This window comes from Bactrocera dorsalis, chromosome 5, assembly GCF_023373825.1.
Source record: "Bactrocera dorsalis isolate Fly_Bdor chromosome 5, ASM2337382v1, whole genome shotgun sequence".
NCBI classification, from domain to species: Eukaryota; Metazoa; Arthropoda; class Insecta; order Diptera; family Tephritidae; genus Bactrocera; species Bactrocera dorsalis.
In genome coordinates, this window is record NC_064307.1 from 72,120,976 (window position 1) to 72,147,089 (window position 26,114).

The 26,114-nt window shown below is 33.2% G+C and overlaps 3 protein-coding genes across 5 annotated transcripts; 1 reads left to right on the forward strand and 2 right to left on the reverse strand.

Moving 5' to 3' along the window:
• Nucleotides 1–754: 754 nt before the first annotated feature.
• LOC105229427 (gonadal protein gdl) lies at nucleotides 755–1,950 on the reverse strand. The gene is made up of 3 exons (XM_011209710.4): nucleotides 1,552–1,950; nucleotides 1,185–1,479; nucleotides 755–1,125 (listed from the first exon to the last, which is right to left on the reverse strand). Exons 1-3 carry the CDS (start codon nucleotides 1,701–1,703, stop codon nucleotides 982–984), a joined length of 591 nt encoding a protein of 196 aa, XP_011208012.2. The 5' UTR covers nucleotides 1,704–1,950; the 3' UTR covers nucleotides 755–981.
• Nucleotides 1,951–4,322: 2,372 nt separating this feature from the next.
• LOC105229426 (uncharacterized) lies at nucleotides 4,323–19,543 on the forward strand. Of its 3 annotated transcripts, none has more exons than XM_049458144.1 (6): nucleotides 4,376–4,816; nucleotides 4,975–5,375; nucleotides 7,390–7,474; nucleotides 14,807–14,910; nucleotides 15,415–15,507; nucleotides 15,577–19,543. In XM_049458144.1, exons 2-6 carry the CDS (start codon nucleotides 5,324–5,326, stop codon nucleotides 15,753–15,755), a joined length of 513 nt encoding a protein of 170 aa, XP_049314101.1. In that variant the 5' UTR covers nucleotides 4,376–4,816; nucleotides 4,975–5,323; the 3' UTR covers nucleotides 15,756–19,543. The 3 variants fall into 3 exon arrangements, with proteins under 3 accessions (XP_011208011.2, XP_049314101.1, XP_049314102.1); XM_049458145.1 differs by having other exon boundaries at nucleotides 4,376–4,549; XM_011209709.4 differs by having other exon boundaries at nucleotides 4,323–5,375.
• A 1,158-nt stretch (nucleotides 19,544–20,701) lies between these two features.
• On the reverse strand, nucleotides 20,702–23,493 carry LOC105229425 (uncharacterized). Its single transcript, XM_011209708.4, has 3 exons — nucleotides 21,897–23,493; nucleotides 21,504–21,705; nucleotides 20,702–21,113 (listed from the first exon to the last, which is right to left on the reverse strand). Exons 1-3 carry the CDS (start codon nucleotides 22,565–22,567, stop codon nucleotides 20,823–20,825), a joined length of 1,164 nt encoding a protein of 387 aa, XP_011208010.2. The 5' UTR covers nucleotides 22,568–23,493; the 3' UTR covers nucleotides 20,702–20,822.
• Between the last annotated feature and the right edge of the window lie 2,621 nt (nucleotides 23,494–26,114).

A 26,114-nucleotide genomic window follows, 5' to 3' on the forward strand; every position in this document is an offset into this window, starting at 1 on the left:
ATATCTTCATATTGACCTTGGAGCCAAAACCTCACCCATTGCATAACAAGATTTGGAGTTGCCACTTGAAACCAAAGGGAACTGCGTTAAACTTCGTTCTGGATCTTGAAGTAGACTTAATTCCTGCAGAATTGACTCCGGCATACCGAATCTATATCCTGTATGCAAAGGGTCTCCGCAGTTAACAGTTACCACCTCCTTTATTGCCCTATCAAATCAACTTATATAATACCCATATCCTCAACAACAAACAGATCGTTTCCTGGACATTCCGTTGGAGGACAGTTAGCGAAGCATCTCTCCTAAATATAAATTTAAAAAGGACCTATTCATCGTTATACGAAAAAGTCTCAACCATTAGCAAAGTAAAGTTATAATTATCATAAGCCGTGAATTTTCGGTTGAGATTTATATCCTACTATTTACTTATACCTTTTTTGTTTAGTATTTGCTTTTTTAATTATTTTTAGCCTAATATTCTTTCTGCAAAGTCTTGCAATTATTATTTTATTTCTTTATATGTACTTTATGGCTGAGAAGTCAATGAAACAAATCAAAATAAAGTGCAATCTGATGATTCTATTTTAGAAGGCATAATTGTTATTATTTCAAAGGTTAAACGTTTATGGGGAAATTTTTGTTAATGAACAATAAACTGCACATATGAAATTTCTTTATCTCTTCATAAATTTTTGTTTGATTTGGTTTTTAATTTTTATTATTTTGGAAATCAGCTTTATTTCGTTCTATTTACTTTGCTCAAATTAATTTTTGTGGTTGGAGGAATGAGTGGTCCGACAAATAAAATGACCTCATAAATTTTAGTCAAATCAACTGTTTTTTTTTATAAATTTCCAAAATTTTTATATTATACAATGAACAGAAATTAACGAAAGGCAGCTGTTAGCACTTTACAAAATAAAATAAATATTAATTCACTAATTTGCTGAAGTAACGTGAAAACCACGTTTACTCCTCCTGTTATTTATTTGGCTCAAATTTGATCCTGCTCAAGCGAATAATGAAATCCAGTAGAAACATTTGTATTTTGATTTCTTTTGCATTATCGGTTACATAAAAGCCAGCCACGCCAGCTTTATGCAAAGTGCTCTGCTGATCACGCACCTACAAAAATAGAAGCGTATGTAGAACTTCTGTCTTTTCACTATATAACCACACACTACCTTTTGATCTAGTAATGCAACCAATTTCATATCGGTCTCACGCATTTTTTTGCTATGTTTCACTTGCATAAGCTGTTCTATGTGACTTAATTCTTCCGGATCGGTAATTTTGCTACGCCACTCTTGCATTTCCAGCTCAAAATCTGTCTCAACTTGTTTGCGTAGCGTTAGCAAATGCTTCTCTGTCACATTTTGTATTTCCATCAGTCCTTTGACAATTTCAAAGATTGTATCATTGAGCAATGAGTTGGCCAACTCAGTAAGCAGTTCATATGATATACGTATTTGGTAATTTCTAAAGAATGTTGGATTAACAATGTTGGATTAACAGTCACTTAAATTGCAGTTATCATGTATTTTCACTTACTCCGGCAGCTGTGCATGCATTTGTTTTAGCTGATCCACCAGAAAGTATAATTTACGCTGCAGCAACTCCGGCGTAAGTTCTGTGAAGTCTGGGACTTCAGCGCTGCAAGCCGCCAGAGCGCTAGCGCTCGTCGAGGGAAGCTCCGTCTCCATATTGTAGTAAATTATGGAAATTTGTGTAACTTGTATGAGTTTTAGTTGCAAATCTTTTAATTTAGCATAAATTTAATTCACCGGTGATAGTTTTGTGATAGTGTTTACACACTTCTTCTTTTGCAGAGTAAAAAAAGGTAAATCACAATAGAGTGGTTAAACACAATTCACAATGCAGTGTACAGTGAGAGAAAAAAAGTTTCATGTGAGAAAATGTATAACAGCACCTAACACAGCAATAACAGTAAAAAAAAATTTATCTAAAAAATTTGTAAGGATAATAAGATGTTTTTTTTGATTGCTTTTTAATTCACACTGAATTTAGTTTTTATTAATTATTTTTATACATCATTTCATTATTGGTCGCGATCTCCTAAGTATTCATATTAAAATTTTAAACTCTTTCGCGCTTTCACATGAGTAGACAAGGCATAAGGCTGCACTCTACTCTGGAAATGTTTCCTTTTCTTTAGCAACTCCGTAGGCAGGGATTGGGTACCACGTGGTGTTGTCACTTTTACGGTATTGCGCGGTTCACTAATGACGTTATTATTGGCTAATTCTCTCGGCCTTTGCTCGAGCTGTTGTATATGGCTACAACTGTTGTTGTGCTCACTTGAAGATGACGAGTTTTTATTTATTTTCAAACACATAAAATAGTTTGTTAACTGTTTTGTTTGTGCACTACGTTCCATGGCACTCATAATTAAATTAGCTGAAGTTATAAAAAAAAATTATATAAATAAACTATTAAAAAAAATAAATATTTTATATTTAATAACTGTGCAATGACACCAGCAACACATACACATCAGTCGAACTAAACTTTAATGTAGATATACCTCACCGTGTAGTTGTTGGCTGACTATTACACACACTGACATACTTTCCAGTGCCTTATATAGGATTTATTTTTAAATTTTTGTGATTTTTGACCTTGACCTTGAACTAGAACTGGTTTCATTTTTACAGAACACCATTGTATAATAAATTCTTAGAATATTTTTTTTTGTCCTAATTTATTATGCAATAACTAAAAAAAAAGAATAATATTTTGCGTAATTTCAACCCGCTCGCGCTTATTCCATATATTTTCATACCATTATATTCCTTTCAAATCTAGTGTTTTGAAATATTGCAGAAATCAGGGAATATTATATAATTCTTTTTTCTAACAGTTAGCAAATTCTACCTAAATTAGGTCAAAAATTGTCTTCAAGGTCAAACCTTCTTAAAGACAACATTGTGCGAACAATAGCTGCTAAACGAGTACTTCTGGCGCCGAAATTTAGGCTAGGGTTAATTTAATCCTTGTTTTCAGGTCAAACTGTCATAAAAGTATCAAAAGCGTTCCGCGAATCTTTTGTACTGAAAGCTACATATATTTCAGTTTGAAGGTAGTTAAGAAACCTTCAGAACTACCTGAGTTGAAAAAAAGCTTTGTAAAATAAAAGACACACCCTCACTGAATTTTTACTCAGAAGCGTCTTACACAATTACAAAAAGACGGATTCCTCAGCAAGTCTGGCAGGTATAAAATTGCAAAAAAAATATTCTAGGAGCAAGGCTACAAAGTTTCTGAGCGAACAATTTAGCGGAGAATCCGAGAAGACGGATATTTCTGCCACTATAAGAAGAAAAAGCCTTTCATCAGCAAAAATAACTTTAAGGCCCGATTGGAATTTGCCAAAAAGTACTATCAAATGCCGACAAGTATTTGGAAAAAAGAAATTTCGATTTATGAGAGTAAATTCGAATTGAAAAATACGAAAGGTAGAGAAAAAGTTTGGCGAAAGAATCATGAGGGGCCCCAAAGTAAGTGCAGCCAAAGCACCATAAAGTTCGGAGAAGAAAATTTTTTAGTTTGAGGTTGTTTTAGGTACAGTGGTTTATCAAATCTGGTAATGGTCAAAGGCAAAGTGGCGCCAGAGTCTCACAGATGCTCAGTAAAAATTTAGAGCATGCAATACAAAAAATGGAATTTACAAGATAACATCATCTCTTCCAGCATGACAATGGCTCCAAACGTACAAATCGGCATGAGTAGGAACACTTCGATTAAGAATCGATAGAGCGCCTACCATGGACTGCTTAAAGTCCTTAAATCCTATTAAGAATTTAGGATCTTTTTTTCGTTCTAATAAACAAGAGAGTTTTAATAGATTGAAATACTCATGGAAAAACATACCACTATCGCTTCTTCAGAACTTAGTAGATGAATATTACTGGATATATTTCACTTTGCGAGACTAGGTTAGATTATTTTATGGCGAAATAAATCTAGTTTATCAGCGCAGTTTAAAAAATATTAAGACCGTCTCTTTTTAGTTATTAACGCTACAACTTATTTTAAGTAACCATTCGACAAACGCGCCGGAAAGATATGTGTCTCAACTACTTAACACAGCTAATACAACAACCATTACGAAATGGTGGTGAATATAGGACATGTGATTTTGTTATCAGTGCCGCTATTCTCGTCGGCATAACTGATTACACAACGCAAAAACAGCTGTTTCGTTAGGTTAAGAATACGAAAGTATAGCTGGGGGTAGTGGGGAGCGAGCAGCAGCATTTGACTTTTGCTACACTGGGTGTATGTGTGTATGTGAGTGAGTGAGTGTGGGGAGAGCGCAGCACAGCATGTGAAACTGCATAAAATATTTTCCTACACAACTTTGAGACCCCGAATCGGTGGAGCGCTGTGTCGGCGTATAATGTGGGGTGTTTGGCCGGCATGGCTGTCAGTTGATTTTCATATGTTGAGAAATTAACAACGGTATTGGTTAAGGTGACACACTACATACTATATGCTCGTGAGATAAATTGAAGAACATTCGAACAACGTAAGACTTATTATATAGCGACAGCGACAAGAAGATTCGTGGTAGTGGTGAATTATACAATAAAATAAAATAACTCCAATCAGCAGCACATTGTCGATGAAATGCACTTTGTTTTTTTTTGCCAACATTAAACCGTGTTTTCGGCTGCAAAAACAAAAATCACGTATGTATATTATGTAAAGCAGCGGGCTACGAAAGTGCTAAAGTGCCGGAAACTAATTGTGTTATACATTTTTGGAAATAGTTTGAAGTTCTGATGAAATCAAAGTAAATTTTTTTCTTTCTACCAAATTGAATGTCGCATATTACGAAAGTAAAATAAATAACAAACACAAATAAAAATTACAATTAAATTGTAAAAATAGCGTAAATATAGATAAAAAAGCCGTAATTCAATCATTATTCTTATTTATTAACAAATAAAGGCGAGTTAGTGCTATTACTGCGCAGGCATTGCGGACGAAGTGGCCTCAGTTAAGGACAAGCGCGGTCGCTGGCCAGCCGAAGCAAGGGCAAAGAATTTAATAGTGCATATAGCTGTCTATATGTATAGGTCCACGTATAATTGAAAGCATTAAATTGCGCGACAGTTACGAGTGCAATTTTATGAACGCGATTCTCGAAGCATTGTGCATTTAAATTGGAAATTTCTCGCCAACAAAAACGCGCCCTTACGTTGTCCGTTGCTGCAGCGTATCCCCTAGCCGCCAGCAGCCCTAGACGCGCCTATAGCGTAAAAGTGCAAGTGAAAATTTTCCAGAGCAGCGCCGTAAGATGTTGACCGTCTCCAAAGGCCCCAGCAAGATAGTGGCCAAAACACGCAGAGGTTAGTGCCAAACTTATTAGTTTAATTTTTTTGCGCCCAAAAACTAAAAAAAAAACACATTTCCGGTTAGCAGTTGAAGCACCGTTAGTCGTTTCGCATCCTTGAAAATGTCAATAAAAAGGATAATCGTTAGCTATTTGTAAATACTTTGTGAAATGGAATCGAAAAGTTGTTATGTCACACAAAAATCTCGAGGCATACAAATGCGTTAACCGCACACCCCGCACACTTGGTTGCCCGCCATGGTCGTAGCACATGTTTAGTGAGCGTTTTTCTTGTGTTGAGTATATGAGTGCTTTGTTGTTGCTCGCTGCTGCTCATTCTGTGGTAGAATATTGTGTTTTCTACTCATAATGTTCTCGAAAATACTCTAATACTCTGGCTCCTCACCCTCTCTAGCGATTTACTCTTTCTTCGTGGTGTTGGTGTGGAGCATGGGTACTATGTTTGCCGCCGGCCAGCTCCAGCTAGTGCAAGCGTGTTGAGTGCGGTTAGTATGCCAGCTGAAGCAGGCCCCCAAAACATGTTTGCAATGTGAGTTTGGGGTATAATATTATGTTGTGGCTAGTGGCGATAAGGTTGTTTTGTAATGAACTTTAGTATTTTACGTAAGGCGGCAGGCTGTTTGAATTTGATTATGAACCATAAGTGTACCAAATGCTACGTTAAAGGGAACTACTAAGGATTTTTAATACTACCAAAAATTTTCTCTTCTCATAACTTTGTTATTGAGAATATAATGACTACAGCGTTACGTAAATGACTCGTCGACAGAATTATTCGTCAGGACTTAAACGTTTATATGCAGTTAAATATATAGTTAAACAAATGACTCCAATAGCTCCAGAGTTCCTTCTCTTAGGTAAGGTTAGGTTAGGTTAGTTTAGCCTGGTAAGCCAATGAGCCAGCCACACATAGACCAGTTTTGGTCCTTCGCGATACCAGATCAGTTGCTAGCCAACTGTTCGTTTTATTCCGATGCCAGTTTCTTTATTTGACTTAAAGTTTTTTGTACTTTAGATATTTTGAAGTCTATATTTCTTATCCAAGTTAGATAGGGACGGACTTTCCGTCGGCTGTCTTGAGGATTCCAGTTGATAGCTTTCCGGGGGACTATGTCTGGATCTAGTCTCAGAACATACCCATCGCCTTACCATTTTCTTTCGGTTTAGTGCGTGACTCCTTTCAGAAAGCCAACCATTTTTTCGCACTCCCAAATGAGCAGTGCTATTTTTGTGAACACAACTGTACATGCTATATTTAGAATATAATAAAAAAATTGAAAATTTGTTATTTTGAGTTTCGGTAGCACACGTTACCCCTTTATCTTTGTTTGTTGACTAAATGGTACTCAAGAATTAGATAATCAAAATCTTAGATGCTTGAACTTTGATCAATGTATGATGTTGGCCACTCATATATACCCTCACCCACATAAGTAAATAATATTTTGCACTACCGTGTAGTGACTACACCCCCGAACCTAACCGAGTGAAAGAGCGTAAGCATACCGAAGAGCGCCAACCACTTTTGGTGAATTGCGAGCACCTTTTGGTGGGCTGGTACGCAACGTGTTGTTGTTGTTATACTTGTTTTCGTGTGTTTGTGCATTTTATGAATTTCTATTGTTTGCCGGTTTCATAGTTGAACAGCATAAACTACAAAAACAATAGCAATGGCGAAAGTGTCAACAACAATCCAACAAAAAACCAACTAAATCGGTCAATTAATTTGGTTTCTGTTTTGAAAATATTTGTTGTGTTGTGTTGTGTTATTATTGCACACGCGGCGTATGGCGCTAAGAAAGCAAGCGGCTAATATACATGCATGTACGCACACACACATGCATACAACTAAATAGAAACACACCCTCTGCTGGGAACTAGTTTAGCTTTAAGTGGTTAATAAAACTTGTTATTGAGTTTATTTACGGTTTATGCAAATGTTTTTGCTTTTGTTGCTTTATTTTCGGGTTTTTTGCGCATATTAATTGCCTATTTTTCTTATCACACAGGTGTTCCGCAAAATTATGAGAAATTATTTGAAATCAAAGAGAGCGGTCGCAGATCCTCTGACCTTAATAGTCCGGAGAATAAAAGGTGAGTAAGAAGAATTTATAAACATTTACAAATACATGCTTAGATACATATGTATGTATGTTTATTGCATAAATTTAAGAAATATGTATGATGATAGATGTATTTATATTGCATGACACGTGCTCAGTTAGTCAAATATATGTATGTATATTTATATTTCTATATATTATTAGAGCGGGTCGATTTACAGAGAGCAAAAAAAAAACGGAAAAATCTCATACGCTGAAAATGTTCTAGGGAGATCATTCTGAACAATTTTGACTGAAAGACTGTGGGTCTAAAACCGTTTTCGAGTTAGGATGTTTAAGAAATCTGTATAGTCGGAAATATGGGAGATATGCGATATAGTTTTCCGATCCGACCATTTCCGACAAATAATCAATAGAATATCAAAATGCATTAAATTTCATATGGATATCTCAAAACCTGACAAAAACAAAGTTTTATGATTCCTAAAAAACTTCGTCTTAAAAAACGCAGTCACGAAACCGCCTTTATAGGCCCTCAGGCAAAGTTGAAAAAAATTTAAAAAGAAAAAAAAAAAAAATTAAATAAAAATCGACCCGCTCTAATGTACATACCTACATCAGATATATATTTATTCAAATATATTATATTAATTTGTGACTTATTTTGAAAACAGTTGTGAAATTCAAGTGTCCATTTGGCATTGATTTGAATTTGAAATAAACTTGTTTGCTGCTGCGCTCCGTTGACTTGTTTTGCTACATAGTATTTATCTTCGACGCTAGATCTTCGGTATTTTGAATTTCGTATAGACTTATAAGCGTACTTTTTAGGGAAAATGTATTCAAAATATATTTTTCAAAATCTCTAGCACACAAATATATACGTATGTATGTACATAAGTATATGTGTGAATACAGCTGTGTTCATATGTCCCTATGTGAAAGAAATTAAAATAAATTTGATGTTCAAAATTTCCATTTTTAATTGCTTAAGTTGATATCAATTTTTTATTGGCATTGCTCTTTTTTCTTAACGCTTACCACTTTTACGTATTTTGACGTTTAGTGCATTGGTCAGTTACGCCTTGTCATGACCAGCGATAGGCACGACCTCAATCAAATGAATATCACAAAATGCCGTTGTATTAGTGCGCTAACTGTGCTCAACGGGGTTTAAAAATAACACTAGTCTACAGTGATTTTTGAACCGTGATGTCAGGGATTGTTACTAAAACCGACCACGATAATAAAAATTTCAGGTTTTTTGTTAACCAAATTTGTAATCAGGACAACTCAAATACCTCACAGTCTTATTAGCATATCCGTTGGAAATTTTCCCTTCAGATTTGTTAAGTAGTGTAATCAATGTGTATGCAAAATCTTCATTTGTTCGTGCTAGTCACAATCCATGTTGGTGTGTATGTATACGATGACTTTGCTCTTTTAGCGCTTGCCAAGTATCTTTCCATCCCTGATCATGACCCCTTCGTGCCGCTCAAAGTCCAATCGAGAAGAAATAAATGAATTATTTGTGACGCCTTTTAAAAATCATTAATACAATTAATTTGTGATAATAAAATCACAAAGTCCGAAATTGCAAAAATATATATGTATAAATATATAGCTGTTTATACATATGTATATATACTTATGTATCTTGAGAGTTTGCTTCCGCTTCGAGTCATACATAGGCTTCAAGCACAGTGAAGTGGTGTTAATGAGTGCCGAGTGCAAAGATTGCCTGCATAAAACCGTAATCAATTATTCTGCCCCAATTATAAAAGTTGTAAGTCACTGTCAAAATATAATCAATGAAGTTGGAACGAAGTTCTCCAATTGTTTTATTTTACGGTGTCTTAATTTTTTTCTGACAGCGAAAAACCAATTAAATCAAGGCTTCAATTCTTTAATTATATAAACTAGCAATTCACTGTTAGGCATGTGGGGTTTGGTTGACTCTTACCGGATTCAGGATGCTAGAAGATATTCGGCAAAGTGCGTGTACCTATATGGTTTCGGAAGCCTTTTTATTACAGCCAGATTAGGGTGGTAATAAGGGTATTTCGGGTTAACTAATAATTAACATCTAAGTAGATATCATTCGTGGTGGATTTGAGTTCTGCTAGTTTATCAAGCAATTTATGAGAACATGTGAAAAATAATAGCAGTAGACTACAATATATATAAGAGAGTTTAATAAAGTACATAACCACTTTCCATTGAAATTTGAGGCGCCTTTCTTCAAGTTTTAGTATTTATACCAGTCTCCTATATTTATACCAGTTGTTTGTTCTATTCACTACTTTCTAAAATTTGGCAAATTGAAGTGGTTATATCAGTTTATAGTATTTATACTAGTCTCCTATATTTATACCAGCTTCGTGTATTTATACCAGTTGTTTGCCCGTTTGCTACTTTATAAAATTTAACGAATAGAAGCGATTATTTCAGCTTCTAGTATTTATACAAGTCTCTTGTATTTATACTAGTTGTTTTTTCGATTCGCTACTCTCTAAAATTTGGCGAATTGAATTTGTTTTTTCCGACAGCTATCTCATGGAAAACTTTTTTCGTATCTTTAGCATAATTGACCTTTATGTTATTTTTTTCTGTACTCTCAAAAATGTATGCATTGATGAAGAGGTTTATCATTTTGTGCTTATACTCGTACATACATATGTATATAATATACAATCATAGCTGGATTTATAGCGAGTCATAAATTTATAGTCAGTCTCATTTCCGCTACTTTTTATGCCAATCACGCAAATATTTCCGATTATCATTTATATAGATCAGGGTACAGATAATACACCTACTGGCTATTTATAAAAAGTCTGTCTGATTTATGAACTAATTGCATGAATTATGCACTAATTTATGATAGCACTTAAGAACTTGCACCGGATGCAAATTTGAAGAGCAAACATGCAAATTTTGGAGAAATTCGAACCAATTTTACACCAAAGTGAGCTAAGTGTATACTCAAACACTTAACATGATATGGAAAAAATCGACTACAAATTAGTAAGTAGTAATGCAAATAAATTAGAATGATAATTACAACAAAGCATAAACTTACAACAACATATCTGTGCATTACTATATACTCGTACATACATACATATGCATATGTCTGTAGTCGCCGCTGGAGCAGGAAGCCAAACCTGCTAATTGTTAACTCAAACTCAACTATTCATATGCAAGCAACTATGTATATATCTATTTGCATACGTATATGCATCTATTTACACATATGTGTGTATATGCATATGTCTACAAATTGGAGCAACAATTTAAACGCGCGCCCGGCATTGCTCCTTTGCGTAGACGCAACACGTGGACATGACCAAAGCGAAAGAGTCAATATTTATTCATTCACTTTAAATAATGCTCACATGCTTGCCGTTGGTGATGCCTTCGCGTTGATTAAGAACATAAATACATACATATGTACTTTAGTATCCACAGCACTACTGTGGATATATTTTAAGGCAAGCGCATACCCAAATCTATGTACTATAGCTGACTACAAGTAGACATACTTTTGTAGTGTGGTGTTTGCGTATCGCTATGTTCTATTTAAGTGTTTGCGTCATTCCGACAACGTGGTCTTCAACGATGGGGGCCTGTCTTGCGTGGCCGCATGAAAAAGTTCTTTATGTGTGATAAGGTTGATATTAGAGGCGATAAGGCATGGCTAAACACATTTTAAAATGAATTTATGTCTTTTTATATTATCAATGAATGCCCAGTAGGAAATTCGAAGCGTTTATAAATTATGCTGGTGATTCTTAGATAGTAGATTTTTGAATGGTACATACAAAAAATTAGGAATTATCTAAATATTTGAGAGCACGCAATAACAAAAAAAAGTAGGAAATGTTAGAAATTGATTTGTAGCATATATTTTTGAAACCTTGGATGTAAAAAATTTTCTCATAACTTGTTTAAAGGTCATAGAAATTTTAAGGAAAACAGTTTTTTTGTAGTGGAAGCTATCAATAAGCAATACTATTTAAAAGTAAGCTAAAAAACCTGCCATGCAATGAACTTTTTTCTATATATTCTTTTTATGACTTAAACAGGGTGTATTAATCTCAAAGTTGTAGAGATATCGGTTTGAATTTTTACACACTTGCTTTTCTCCCCAAGAAGTTGCTCATTTGTCGGAAACGTCAATATCGGACCACTATAGCATATAGCTGGCATTCAAACTGAACGATCGGAATCAAGTGCTTGCGTAGAAAACTTTGTTATTTTTCGAAATATTTCCACGGTGCAACCGAAACTAACGTTTTTTTTTGATAACCTATACATTCGTTAATATTTTTTTTGTGATCACCCTAATGTGCATATATGTATGTATAATCAAATCCGTAATATTTTTGGGATCACCCTAATGTGCATATATAATCAAATGCTCCTACTTATACATAAATTCTCATTGCTGTTCCATATTCACTTGTTTGCTGCAGTCAACGGCTTCTAACTTCATGACAGGGGTCAATTTTGGGGCTATCGTGATTGCCTTCTGTCAACTAGTAGAACTCATTATTTTATTTGTACAAATTTATTGTTATCTATGCATGACTTTCACGGTTTTCCGCTGTCTAGTCGATCAGTCAGTCAAGTATGACATTTCAGTTTGAAATGGAATTACTTTTAAGTATATATGTACATATGTATATATACAATATATACAATATATGTATGTATGTACATACAAGTATGTAAGTCATAATGTTTGAAATATTTTGTTTTACTTCAGAACAAGCTCAGTACTGTTTACAGATTATAGGTATTTTCTTACCCAGACATTTATAATATTGCTTAATCATTTTACCACATTTTATGGATTATCAAACATATTTTGTATGGAAATATTTAAGTGAGTACTGATAAGAGTCGCAAAATCGTTGCTAAAATACCTTAACCAATGCCCGACCTTAAACGCATAAATGTAGTATATTTACCGGATTTTCGTTTTCAGTTAAGAAGACATATTATACTAAATTAATTGACATTTATTTTATGAAATAAAGCGCTACATTTTTTTAGTCTTATCTTTAAATATAAGTAGCTTAAATATTTAAAATCGGCTGGTATTTTTCCCTTAAAATACAGTTAAGTAACAAAATTTTCCTCTAAAGAAAAAGTATTAAAAATGCAGGTATTTCTATATACAAGTATATACTTATATGAATATTCTTCATATTAACACGTGTTGATAAGAATTTTTGCTGTTACTTATAGTACATTTACTGTGTTGTAGGCGGGTCTCATTGGCCATAATCCTCAAGTGAAATAAATCACTAAATTTTTCTCATGCAAATTTAACATACGTAAACAGTTGTATATACATACATATGTACAGTGTTTATAAATATATATTTTTTTATACATATGTATACGAACTTTAGACCACTTTGGTCAGATGCTATTAGGTTCTACACACAACAAAGCCAAAAATTAACGAAAGTATTCGAAAGTGAAAACGCTACACAGCGGATCTAATCTACAAGCAAGCCGAGTGTGTGAGTAAATATCTTGAAAGACAGTTGCGAGCAATTATATAGCAGTCCATATACAAAATTGTAACGGTATGGTTAAGCCACTAAGCCACTATCTTTGCAAAATTACGAATTAGAGTCGAAAAAGCTTCATTTTGGGCCCTGAGCCCTTTTTTGAAATAATGGTTCAAAAATAACATTAATTCACGAATTTTTAGAAAACATTATTTTCGAAAATCACAATTTCGAACTTTTGGAAAACATTATTTTCGAAAATATTTTATATAAGTCTATATTACACTATGAAATAAAATAATTCATATTTTCTAACATCATATTTACAGTTTTGAATCGAAATAACTTCGAAAACGTTATTAAATACCTTTCATGAGTACTTTTTCGAAAATATTTGTCTCGAAATAGCTTAATTCGTGAATTTTTGAAAAAAATTATTTTCGAAAAACATATTTTAGAATTTTTGGAAAATATTATATTCGAAATTCATAATTTCGAATTCCCATTTATTCAAGCAAAAGTGCACGTTACACTATGAAATTAAGTTAAGGTCAATATCTTCACATTTTGCAACAGCAAAATCACAGTTTTGAGTAGAAAAAATCAGAAACCATCATTAATTTTGTTTACGTTTTCGATATTAACTTTTGTGGCCATTTATTCAAGCTCTCATTACACTATGATACAAAGTTAATCTCGGTAAAGCCAAAATTAAGGCTTTGGGCCGAAAAAAACTTCGAAAACGTTAGTAAAGTAGGTTTTATGTGTGCTTTTTCGAAAATGATTGCATAAAAATAATATTAACTCGCGAATTTTTGTAAAACGTCATTTTCGAATATCACAATTTCGAATTTTGGGAAAACATTATTTTCGAAAATAATAACTTTATTCATACGGAATCTCTCATTAAAAATATTTTAAAAATTTAACAGCTGTCAGAAAACCGTAATCTCCAATCACACCTAAACCCACGATCTGCCGAACACCGGTCACCAACTCAAATGACACGAAATGAAAATAAAATGTTAATTTTATTAATGCAAAATACAAGTCAGACTTCGACTGACTGGCTGCCTTAAATCATTACTTGCCAGCGTCATGTAATGCAAATATGAGCGAAATGCATATGTATTTATTCAACTGCAAGTGTTGAAAAATGCGCAAAGCCAATATTAAACTGTTGCTAGCTTATAAAGCACAGCTACAATAACAATTAAATAGCTTGAAGTGGCAACAAAAGACGAATGGAGAAATGTTTGTGAAAATAAAATGAAATAAAATCATTTTAAATATTTGAGAAATTAAAAAAAAAATCAAACAAAAAATTAAAAAAATATAATTTAAATAATTTAACATCAATTAATTAGCACGAAATATTACTCAGCACAAAGGCATGAAATAGCAGCAATCAAGTTTATCAGCTTTTATAGCCCAACAACGTTTCATAATAAAATACAAACAAATAAAGTCAATTTGGGCCTAGAACATGTTGTTTACGGTTTGATTAGCAACCGTTAGTTGACTTTTTTCATATATATGTGAAATATAAATACTAATGTAGTATGTTTGGTAAAAACTGCAAAAGTCAAAAATTCATATTTTCATATTTTTTTAAGTGGAAAATTCAAAATTTCTATTTTCTTATTTTTTGTTTATTTTTTATATTTATTTATTGTTCTTTATTTTTAATTCTTTATTTTTTTATTTATTTTTTATTTTTATAAATTTTTTGTATTTTCAAATTTAATATATTTTTTGTTTATTTATTAAATATTATTATTATTTTTCTGTTTAAGCGCTATTCAAAAATTATTTAACTCATTTATTTTTTTCAGTGCACCACGTCCTGTCTTCAAAAAATCTGCTTCGAATGGCCGACACATAGAAGAGGTCTCATTAACACCACAGCATGAGGAGATCGTGCAGTACATCAATGACTGTAAGTGTCAAAAAAGGATACTTAAGTGATATTAAAATAGTATTTAGTGTATTTTGAGCACTATGAGACATGTGTTGCTAAGTGGTTGCTGCGAGAATCAGAGAAAAACACTTAAGAAGAAGAAAAAAAGTAAAACACTTAAGAAAGTATTATTTTACAAATTATTTTTAGATCAGTGATCAGTAGAGATCTGAGAAGTAGAACATACAAATGTGAAGAGAACATTCGAGACTAGAACTTTTTTTTAATAAAAGGATCAAAACTGGTTTATGCGTAGCTCTAACTTAACCTAATCTAGTATCAGTAATTTATTTCGACAAGGTACTTTAGAAGCGTTGATTTCATCAAAGTTACCGCTAAATGATAGCTTAGACACGGAAGAGGTGGTGTCTTTACTATATAACAGTGATTTAGGGCTCATCTTATGCATCCTATCTATTTTGTAACTATCATTTCCATATATAACAACAATTACAATTTTCCATTTCTTGCACTCATCCACAGCGTGGAACGTCATTGTGGCACATAATCCTTACGACTCCGCGTTCGAAAGCAATAGTCATCCGGAACAACCTACGGACTCCAACAACAACTCTGGTAAATACGCAATATAAAATTTGCGAAAAAAATTCGCCTAACCGCACTTTTATTTTTGCAAACTTATAGCAGGTTCTTCCATCGCATCCACCTCAACATCATCTGCCGCCTCATCGGTGTGCACCTCGCCGCAACCGACCGCATCGATCTATTGCATCGAACCGCCGAGCCCAGTGTTGAGCGATTTCAAGCCCTTCGATTTGGTGACTTGGTGGTATGATCGCCTCTGTGATGTCAAGAGCACGTGAAGTGTGACGACGAACTAAATCTAGCGAGAGAGTGAGTGTGCGCGTGAATGTGTGTGTGTGCGTGTGTGGGTGAGAATGTGACGTAAATGTACAACGAAGTGCTATTGAGTAAAACGAAAACAAGCTTAGACACATAAATACAAATAATTTACAACCAAAAAAGTGGCAGCAAGCGAAATTTCGTGCATAAAACACACAAACCACAAACAAATTAAGCAAATCATAAACAATTGTGAATTGTCATCACCTGCGTCAGACAGTCGTCGCCGTCGGCGCCTAAATGCAGTGTAATTAACATACATACATACGTAAATAGAAATGCATATACATGCAGGCTATACATACACACTTACAAATATGTGTAAAATAATTACTTTTTAATTAAGTTTTATGTTTATATTTACCGCAGATATGTTTGCTCGTTTTTTTAATTAGCTGTTACAGTACTAAAGTAATATATATTGCATAATAAATATATTTAAATTTTTATAATAATTTAGAAACTCAACAAATTACAATCCTAATAGTTATAATATATGTACATAATATATACATACTATATATATATTAGTTAACGAAAATATGAAAACAATTTAAAATAAATTTCAATAGGCACTTTTTATTAGCAATCACTGTAGTTACGCTCAAACCAATAGCTACAGAAATAAAATATTTGTTATAAATTAACAACAAAATCGCTGTGAGAACTCGAGACGTATGATACATAAGAACTTTCATTGACGAAATAATTGTATTATGCAACAAAATTTATACTTATAGGTGGTGAAAAACACAGTCTCAAACAAACAACGTAAAAATAGTATATTTTACTTATTTTTATGCTAATTAAAAAAAATGCAATAGTTAGAAAACTCACCACGGAAAAAAATCAACACAAAAATTCACCACGAAAAATTTCACCATAATAGTTTCACCACAAAAGAAAATTCACCACGAGATCAATTTCACCATAAAAGAAAATTCACCACTTAAGAAAATTCACCAAAATTTTTGAACAAAAAATTATAAAATGAAAATAGACTTTTCTACATACTCCGCGATATTCTATTAGAATGATAAGTAGAAATAACATTTCTACAGTTAAAAAAACTTACACTGTGGAAAAAGGTATAGCACTAACTTTAAACCAAACTAAAATCACAGTTATATTAAAATTACAGTTATTTAAAATATATTACGCTGTGGAAGAAAGTATAGCGCTAAACTGAAAAATTTGTTAAAACTATTTGACTGACTATTAATTGCGACAACACTTTGAGATACACTGTAGGTATAAGGAGTGCCGGCCAAAAATTGTTAGCTACTGTTTAAACATCCTGTAGGACATGCATTTTAACTTACACATTTTTGCTATAATATGTTATAGCAATTTTACAGTTAACGCCAGCTGTTGTGTAGACACTTTGAAGACCAATGTATTACAAGGGAAATGTTAAATTTGTTGTTATGAGGCCAGCAAAGTGTTTTTAAGGAAATGTTAAAGAAAATGCATGTATGTATGTATGAATTTGTACAGAGCTATTGTTGAGGGTAATGTGTATTTTACAAAAAAAAATCAAAATATTGTTTGCCATATTTTTAAGAGCACGGAAACTGCAATTTTCAACTCCAACTACACAAAAATAAAGCAAAAAATTTAATGTTTTTTAAGTAAAAAAAAATCGTCGAAAGGATGAATAGAAAAATTTGTAACAAAAATTTTAATTAAAAAATTTTTCTTTTAATAAAAATCCGTAATTAAAATTTTTTTTAAGAAAATTTTGCAAAAATCTTATTTTATAGTCAATAATTCTATTTAGTTGTTCTTTGCGTACTTATTATGTAATTTACAAATGTGGACACAAAGTAAATTCGCACAAATTTGTTAATTATTTTAATTTTTTTTTAATATTGAAACGCAGCTTTATAAATATGCGTGTATTTATGTATGTATTTGTATAAAAATAGTATATTAGAAATTTTTCACAAGTAACAAATTTAAAATTCTTTTTATTTTTTAAATTTTCAAAAAAAAAGTTTATTAAAGAAACTACAATAATGTTCATTGAATTGACGCATAATTAATTCTGTATTACCATATTTTCGTCATCAGAGTTTAGTTTTTTAAAAACGCATATTCATCCAATTGACGTATGACAATTTCTTCTTTTTAGAAAATTATATATTAACTTTCCAGGCTAAAAAATTGCAGCTACAAAGTTTTTCATCTAATTTTTGCTTCACTGTACTGTGCAATAAAAAAATAGTGCTATAACAATTTTTTTATTACTTAATATTAAAAAAATTTCATTGAAGTGTGAACCCATATTTGTAAAGCAAAATAAGCATGAATATAAATTTTATGCAATGTGATGAGCACATAAAAGAATTACCGAAAAAATTAACCAAAAATTACCCAAAAAATAATCGAAAAATTATCCAAAAAATTACACAATAAAAAATCTAAAAATTTTCCGGAAAATAACCAAAAAAAAAAGTTCCAAAAAAATTCCCAAAAAAATTACGTAAAAAACTAAACAAAAACTGAACTACTAAAATGAACTTGCCTTACAATTTTTTTTTAATTATCTGTAATTAAGTTACTTGTTGAATTGTCAAGCTTTGCTTGTTTGAACAGACAATAATATTAGTAGGCAACAAGGCGGGGCAAAAAAGTTGAAGAACACAAATATTATTTAAATATATTAATGAAAATATTATAAATAATATAAATGAAAATTGTAAAAAAAATTTAAAGAAATTTGTAGTTGAAAGGAAATCAATTAACGAATGCATTTTACGTGGGAGAGCGTTGGTAGCGAATGACGCAATAAACTTAGAGAATTTACGCTAGAAAAGTAACAAATTAAATATCATTAAGAAAGCAATTAATAACATTTAATTTGAACTGATACGCTAACTAAGAATAAGTCACAAAAACAACGTGTAAACTTCAAAATATTTGTTAGAAAGCTAAATTACGAAAATACTTCTAAAGGACGTTAATTTATTGCCCGATTTAGATATCTCTATGTAATTAAAATTCTGCGTTAATAATAATTACATGACTGTGCACTTATTGGAGATTTTGAAATGCTGTAAATACAGTAAAGTACAATAACAAATAATTATTTTTTTTTTTGTAAAAGTAATGAATTTATAAATGACTGCATTCTACCGTGAGTTTTATTATATGCGGAGCAGACAAGTTATATATAAATAAATTTACAGTAAACTAGCTGATAACCAGCAGCAAAAAAGAAAATGAAATAAAAAATACGAAAATAAAATAAATTTTAGCTTTATGAATATGATGAAATATTCAAAAATATTGATGAAATATGTATATGATATATAATGAAAAATTAATAACACGTTGACATGTGAAAATATGAAAAATTACTGTTAAAAATCTTGTTGGAAGTTTGTTGTAAATTTTTGGCGCTCACGGCAGCTATTATAAAGAAGAAGTAAAAGAAAAATAAAATTTTCTGCATATTTACAACATACATCTAAGGGATGTACACTAAATTTTGGACTAATTGTTTGGTGAATGTGAAAAATTAGAAAAAATTTTCTTTGAGCTTACAAAAATTAGTTTTTTTTCGTATTTTTCCAATTTCATCGAAAGGATGAATGACTTCATTAAATACCAACGACATTAAAATTAAGTAAGGTCGCTTATGCAATGTTCAAATGAATTTCTGGTTAAAAATATTTTCTAAGTTTAACTCAAAATAAATTTTTTCCATATCTCAAATTTGATCGAAAGGACGAACTAGTTCATTTTCAACAATTTCTAAGCAAAACTCAAAATAAATTTATTGTATATCACAAAATTCATCGAAAGGACGAACTAGCTTATTATATATAAACGGCATGAAAATTTAGTTACATAGTTGTTTATGCAACGTTAAAATTAATTTCTATCTTAAAAATATTTTTTAAGCTTTACAAAGCATACATTTTTTGTCCTCAAATTTCATCGAAAGGATTAAGTAGTTCATTAAACATTGTCTGCAAAAAATTTAACAAGCTAAACGATTTTCCAAAGTTAGCATTAATTTTTATGCGCCAATAAATATCCATCGAAGCGATGAACTCGTTTAATATACGTAAACTATACAAATATAATGCCATTTAGCTGTGAAAGAGTTGAGAATATAAATTTTTAAAGCAACATGAATGCCTGCGTCTTCAACTTATTTGTTAGAAAAGCTGATTGAAAGCATAATTTATAAAAAAATATATAAATGTAAGCAAGAACTACAAATAATTTTAATCAAATTCATAAATTTTGCTGCATAAAAATAGCATAAGAACCAAAAAGTTAGTGCAAATTGACGAAAACATGCTTCCATTAAATATGTTTTGGCTTGAAAGAGTACCTACTGATACGACTAACCAGTGAAATTAGCAATTACCTTTATATAAGCAAATAACTTAAGATATTTACAGTTGCACAATTGAGGCAATAGAACAAATTTTACAATATATTGCAAGAACAAGTGGCATGTGGCATAAAATATTAATTACTGAAGCAAGCAAATGCATTGAGTGGAGTGGTCTTAATAACACTTATATGACTGTAAGAGATGACGAAAATGTACACAAAGCAAATGTAAAAAAATAAAAAATGAAAAAAATATAGAAAAAAAAATTAAATAAATAAAAAAAATAAAAATAAAATACTAGCAAAAATAAAAATATTTTAAGTAAAACTACAAATTGTAAACGAAAGCAGCTGCAAGAAAAAAATAACTGAAAATGTCATTGATGCAAGCACCAGCAACAAGTGCATAATGTCTAAAGCAAAATATAAAAAAAAGTTGACAAAAATGAGCAATTATTGTTTTTTCTTTTTATTAAAAAATCTTTACATGTAAGTATGTAAAAAATATATTTATTTCGTCTTCATACGAAAAACATATATGCTAAAGTGCATTTAAAAGCGTGTAGCAAATATAAATTTATATAAAATATATATTTTCTCTTCACAAAATTTTTTCCAATATTGGACACACTCAGTTCGTATATAGTATAACTGCTAACTGTTAAACGTGAAATTCATTGCTGACTTTCGCTGTTTTCACGTACAATATTATTGTGCTGTTGTACCCTCGGGCAGAGACGCAAGGACTTCACAAATAACTCTAAATTTTGCTTAAACTCTCTTATACAGTCCGTTTCGTTAGTTTCCGTGTCGTTGTTGTTGCTATTGTTATTGTCATCATATAAGTTTTTCATATTTTGATTGGCATATAATGTGATCGTCTCTTCATCCAAACAATCGATTAATTGTTGCGCATTCATGATACATTCGCCGGCATTGTTGAGCGCATCGCGGAGACGTTGAATCTGGTTGGAGGAAGTTAGACATGGAAAATTATTGAAATTCGTGCAAGAAGTGAAGTTAAAGTTAGACATTTTTAATTTTACTGAGAATGAAATGCATGAGTACGAAGAGCTTGGCAGGCTGGCCAACAAGGGTAATGCTCGAAAATTCTACGAATAGATGCGGCGACTAACAGAAGGGTTCAAGGCCGAATTCTCATAGAACCCACCTCAAGTGATCTAGTGACTGATGCCCAGAGCACACAAAAACACAAAAAAAAAAACACTTCTTCAGCCTTCTGAATGGCAGTGAAAGCATAACACCAGCCGATGGCGAATTTGATTCCCCAATCGTTGACGATGGAGCAGACTTTCAAAAATGCGGTTTCTTAACCAATTCGAAGCAAGTCTCACCTCTAAATTCTTTCTTGCCTGAAATTGTAGATACTTGAAGCATACTTCTTCGAAACGTTTCTGTGATATGAGATATTCATCAAAAAGATTGTCGTAACGCGCTTTTGCGGTTTCCGTTTCACAACGACTCAATTGTAGCAGCTTTTCCTTCTTTATGAGTTGTCGACGGCATTTCTTGTATGAAATGGAAAGTTCATCATATCTGAAAATAAACACAATTGAATTCTAACTCGCTACTAAGTAATTCGAGCCGTTAGAGTAAATACTCTCTCTAAAGCAGACAATAAAAAAAAGCTCGAGAATTGACGATTGGTGGTTTACTGATATTATTACTTCAGCCATAAGATCACACCAAACAGAAATATCACATGTGCGGAGTCAAATCGCATTCACCTTTGTTGCATTAGCAGCGGACTTATCGATTCGAATGCTTCGGATGAGCAAGACCAACGCTCCGTGACACAACAACGCGAGACCGCCTTTTCTGGCTCCTCATCCTCAGTTGCTGAGCAGCCGTCCACACCGCGTATTAGCTCCATCAGCCGCACATTACGTGCCTTCTCATTATCCAATGACTGGCACATATCCTTCAGCTTCTCTGTTTGGCGTTCGTATGCCATGCGCAAATGGAAATCGTTTTGTCGATCCTCAAGTATGGTATTCTCTAATTCACCGACGGTTTGTATAATCTGTTGAACTAGGTTATAGGTTTCTGGATTTGGTTGGAGCTTATTTGCAAAGTTGGATTGTTTGCTGGTGGACGGAAGCTGTGATGTGAGTTGGAGCGATAGTTGACGCGCTTGTGAAATTGGTGGTGGTGGAAAAAGTGTCTGACTGCTGCAACTGCTCTGGAATGGCTGCAGCGGTAATGTAAAGGGATTGTGGCGAAGTGGAGCGGCGCCTTCTGCGCTTGCTGGTGTTGGCAGTGTTGGCTTGCAGCCGTTTTGTGGCTGTGATGTGCTTGGTTCTTCTTCGGTTGCTGATTCTGCTTGTACTTGTATTTTATCGGCTGCTTGGTCCCAAGGTATATCGAGTTCTTGGTAGGGCGTTTCTTCAAAAGACATTATATACACCGTTTGCACAAAGAGTGGTTGGTTGGCTTATTTTTAATTACAGTCCGTATTTCGTAAAATATATTTTTATTGGTAAAATTATGTTTATCTTTAATTGTCTTCCTTCGTGTATTATAATTCCTATATTGTTGGCCGAAATGCTTTGGTAAATCGTCTACTTGCACACGCGGTTATGGGCCGAGCGGTACGGAGGGCAGTAACTGAATGAATGACTGAATCATTCAGCTAAATTTTTGATATGATAAAAAATACCGAAACTTCAAATTTTTCTATGAAAATTTAGAATCAAACACAGAAATCATCACTTTCTGTGAAAAAATTGTGAAAGAAAATTGATTTAAAATAGTTTCGAGACTCGAATTACTTGAGTGAGTGGAGCGAAGTTAAACAAAAGCGCAAAAGATATAGTTACCTGAGAGAGGCCTCAATGCTAGAGTTCAAAGAGCTTGTCAAGCTGGCCGACAGGGGTAATACGTCCGATAGGTTTCAAGACCGGAGCATACCCTTGTAAAAATCCCAGAAGTGATCTAGTGAGTGATGCCTAGAGCGTACTGAAACTATGAAGGGAACATTTCTCCAACTTGGCGAATAGCGGCGAAAGCTTAACACCAGGAAATGGTGAACCCGATTCCTCAGTCGATGACGATGAAGCGAGTTCCATTGCCCGACCATGAAGAATTTCAAATAGCATTTACCCATCTGAGGAACAACACAGCGGCGGTGGCCGATGGATTACCGGCCGAGCTATTCAAATACGGCGGCGAAGAACTGATAAGGAGCATGCATCAGCTTCTTTGTCGAACACGGTCGTACGAAAGCATTCCCGACGATTGAAATTTAAGCGTACTCTGCCCTATCTATAAAAAGGGAGACCTATAATTCATGGTCTTTTGCGCATTGGAAACGGCGAATACGACAGTCGATGGAATAGTGAAAACACTCCGGCACTGGGAATGTTCGACGAAGTACCCGGGGGAAAATCTGCACACCGAAGCTGCTAATTTATTGTATGGAAAACTTTTTTAATTTGGAAAGATGTCTTCGCAAAATTTGGCAGATATTATTTTAAAAGACAATGGTACAAATTCTGAGGAAATTGTCTAGATCGGACAACTATAGTCTATAGCTGTCATACAAAATTAGCGATAAAAGTTAAGTTCTTGCATGAAAAACGTTCTCATTTGAAACTTAACGTAAATAAATATTTAAAGCAGTTATGCAATATCCAAAGAAATTGACCAGATCGGACCGCTATAGCCATATAAACTGAACGACAAAAATCTAGTTCTTGTATGAAAAACTTTTTTATTTGACAGGATATCTTCGCAAAAAATGGCAAAGATTATTATCTAAGGCAGCTATGTAATATCCGAAGAAAACAATCAGATCGGAACACTATAGCCTATAGCTGCCGTACAAACTAACCGGTCAATATCAAGTTCTTGTATGAAACACTTGTCTTTTTTGTGTGGTGCAACCGCAGTTAAAGATTTTCTGGTTACAGTACATACTACTATTTATATCTATGCAAGTAAGTCATGTGTACTCTTATACATATATGGTTTACATACTGCCTATTCACTAGATGTGTACAGCAAAAACCATACTCTCCTCAAACCACCGTCTTTAGTCCACTGTATAACTACGCATATTATTTCACACACACTTCATATGTCCCTTTTGTTTAATTTCTCAGTTTTATTTTAAGATTTTTACCATTCAGTTAATTCTATTTTATTTTCTTACAGTTAATAGTCCTGCTTGCCTCTTTTCAATATGCAACAATATGGAAAACTTAAATGAATGCATCTCAATTTATGCAACAGCAACAAAAACAAAGAAACCTGCATCCCTTTGTCCATTCGTGCGTAAATTGTAATTTTAAGTTTCTTTGTGCGAGCACGTATATGCACACATACATACATATCTGTATGTGTATAAGCTTCGTAGTCATTTATGTATATTGATTAAGGTGAATTTTCGAAGTTGCTACTTTCTTTTTGCCATACGCCGACGCCTGCATGCACTTACATTTTACTCAGCTACAAAAAAATATACCGTTATTAACTGTGTACATGTGCGTATGAATGTGTGGTCGATATCCGCCTGTTGAGCCCTTTGAGCACTCGCACCAGCAGCGCCAATTGATAGTCGATCAAGCGTAGCAAGCCAACTATGAGGATTCTTACAAAGCATACATGTGTGTGTATATGTACATGCATATTTATATAGGTGTATGTAAGTATATATGTAGTTGCGTTTTTGTATATTTCTATTAGTTCGTCTGCGATTTTGTCATACTTTTTTGCAGCTTTGCTACTACTTTTAATGCCATTCAGCTGCTTGCCTCTTCGGCGGATTGCGTTCAGAGGCGCTCCTCCATGCGTCCTCACTATAATTGACATGTGTTTGATTGGTAGGTGTGTGTTGTCTGTGTGTATGTGTTATCCGATTGGTGGCATCGCTTTTCCGGGTTTATTGAATTTGTCATTCATAGTCATGCGATTAACGCCACAGTGTAATAAAAATATTCATATTATGGCAACAGGAAGGGAGTATAAAAGAAAATAATGGCGTAAGAAAAAAGTTTAATACGTTAAAGGAATTATGGATTAAAAAATCGCTTTGATGAAGTGCAAAGAAAACACGTAAGGTAAATAGACAAATAACGCTGCTCTGTATTGTGCGAGATAAAATTGTATGTGAACGTAAATGGAATTTGAGACGCTGGCTTTTAAAGTATGATTATGTAGGATTTATAAGGAGTTTAATGGATATTTTAATTTAACTAGGAACTAAATCAAACAGCATAGAAGCAGAGTAATTTCGATACTGTATTTCCGTTTAATTTTAAAAATCGTCCTTTCTTTGGCTATACATACATATATATGTACATCAGTTAAAGATACAGATTTGGCTGAAGATACCTGAAGTCGAAGTTGGAAGGTTGGGTTAGATCAAAGGGTTGATCCAGAATCGATGGATGCTACTTGGATAACTATTAGTCCTTTATGTTACCCAGAAACTCCCTAAGGTGCATTACCTCATAGATCGACGGAGTGATTTCAGCTTACCTTACCTCTTAAGGTTTATTTTGAACCAAAAGGATCTTGCAGTCGCGCAAGTTGTGGTTGTTGACCAGAGCCTGGCAAGCTCACTGGAGGTCCATAGGTCCATACCTAGAGCGCGAGAGGACATCGGAAAACCGACTTACTCTCAATCAGATGAAATTGAGTAAAGGATGCTCTCCCTAGTAAACTGATCAGCTTTGCAGTGTTGCGATTCCGCTGTGAGCTCAAAGTCAATATAGCTGCTAGGCTATTAGAGTGAATACACACCTCTTTGAATGAGATTTCACTTCGGAGCAGTAAAGGGTTTGTCTGGATCTTCTTCCGCCGCGACTTTACTTCGGCAGAAGACATTCCTAGCTAACTAACGAGCGGAAATTGTAGGCATAGCATTACCTTCTCTATCTTATTCTTGACAGTCAGAAATTTTTAAAAATTCCAAAACTTTTCCTACTGGCCCCTAATTCATT

What these genes read in the sequence shown, in the direction of transcription:
- LOC105229425 (XM_011209708.4), bottom strand. Translation starts at nt 22,567, where the DNA reads ATGTCTTTTGAAGAAACGCCCTACCAAGAACTCGATATACCTTGGGAC. An exon ending in CCGCTGCTAATGCAACAAAG is followed by an intron (nt 21,706 to 21,896) that starts GTGAATGCGATT and finishes GTTTATTTTCAG; the next exon opens with ATATGATGAACTTTCCATTT. An exon ending in AGGCAAGAAAGAATTTAGAG is followed by an intron (nt 21,114 to 21,503) that starts GTGAGACTTGCT and finishes TCCTCCAACCAG; the next exon opens with ATTCAACGTCTCCGCGATGC.
- LOC105229426 (XM_011209709.4), top strand. Translation starts at nt 5,324, where the DNA reads ATGTTGACCGTCTCCAAAGGCCCCAGCAAGATAGTGGCCAAAACACGC. An exon ending in CGTGCAGTACATCAATGACT is followed by an intron (nt 14,911 to 15,414) that starts GTAAGTGTCAAA and finishes ACTCATCCACAG; the next exon opens with CGTGGAACGTCATTGTGGCA. An exon ending in GGACTCCAACAACAACTCTG is followed by an intron (nt 15,508 to 15,576) that starts GTAAATACGCAA and finishes GCAAACTTATAG; the next exon opens with CAGGTTCTTCCATCGCATCC.
- LOC105229427 (XM_011209710.4), bottom strand. Translation starts at nt 1,703, where the DNA reads ATGGAGACGGAGCTTCCCTCGACGAGCGCTAGCGCTCTGGCGGCTTGC. An exon ending in ATGCATGCACAGCTGCCGGA is followed by an intron (nt 1,480 to 1,551) that starts GTAAGTGAAAAT and finishes AACATTCTTTAG; the next exon opens with AAATTACCAAATACGTATAT. An exon ending in TTGCATTACTAGATCAAAAG is followed by an intron (nt 1,126 to 1,184) that starts GTAGTGTGTGGT and finishes CTATTTTTGTAG; the next exon opens with GTGCGTGATCAGCAGAGCAC.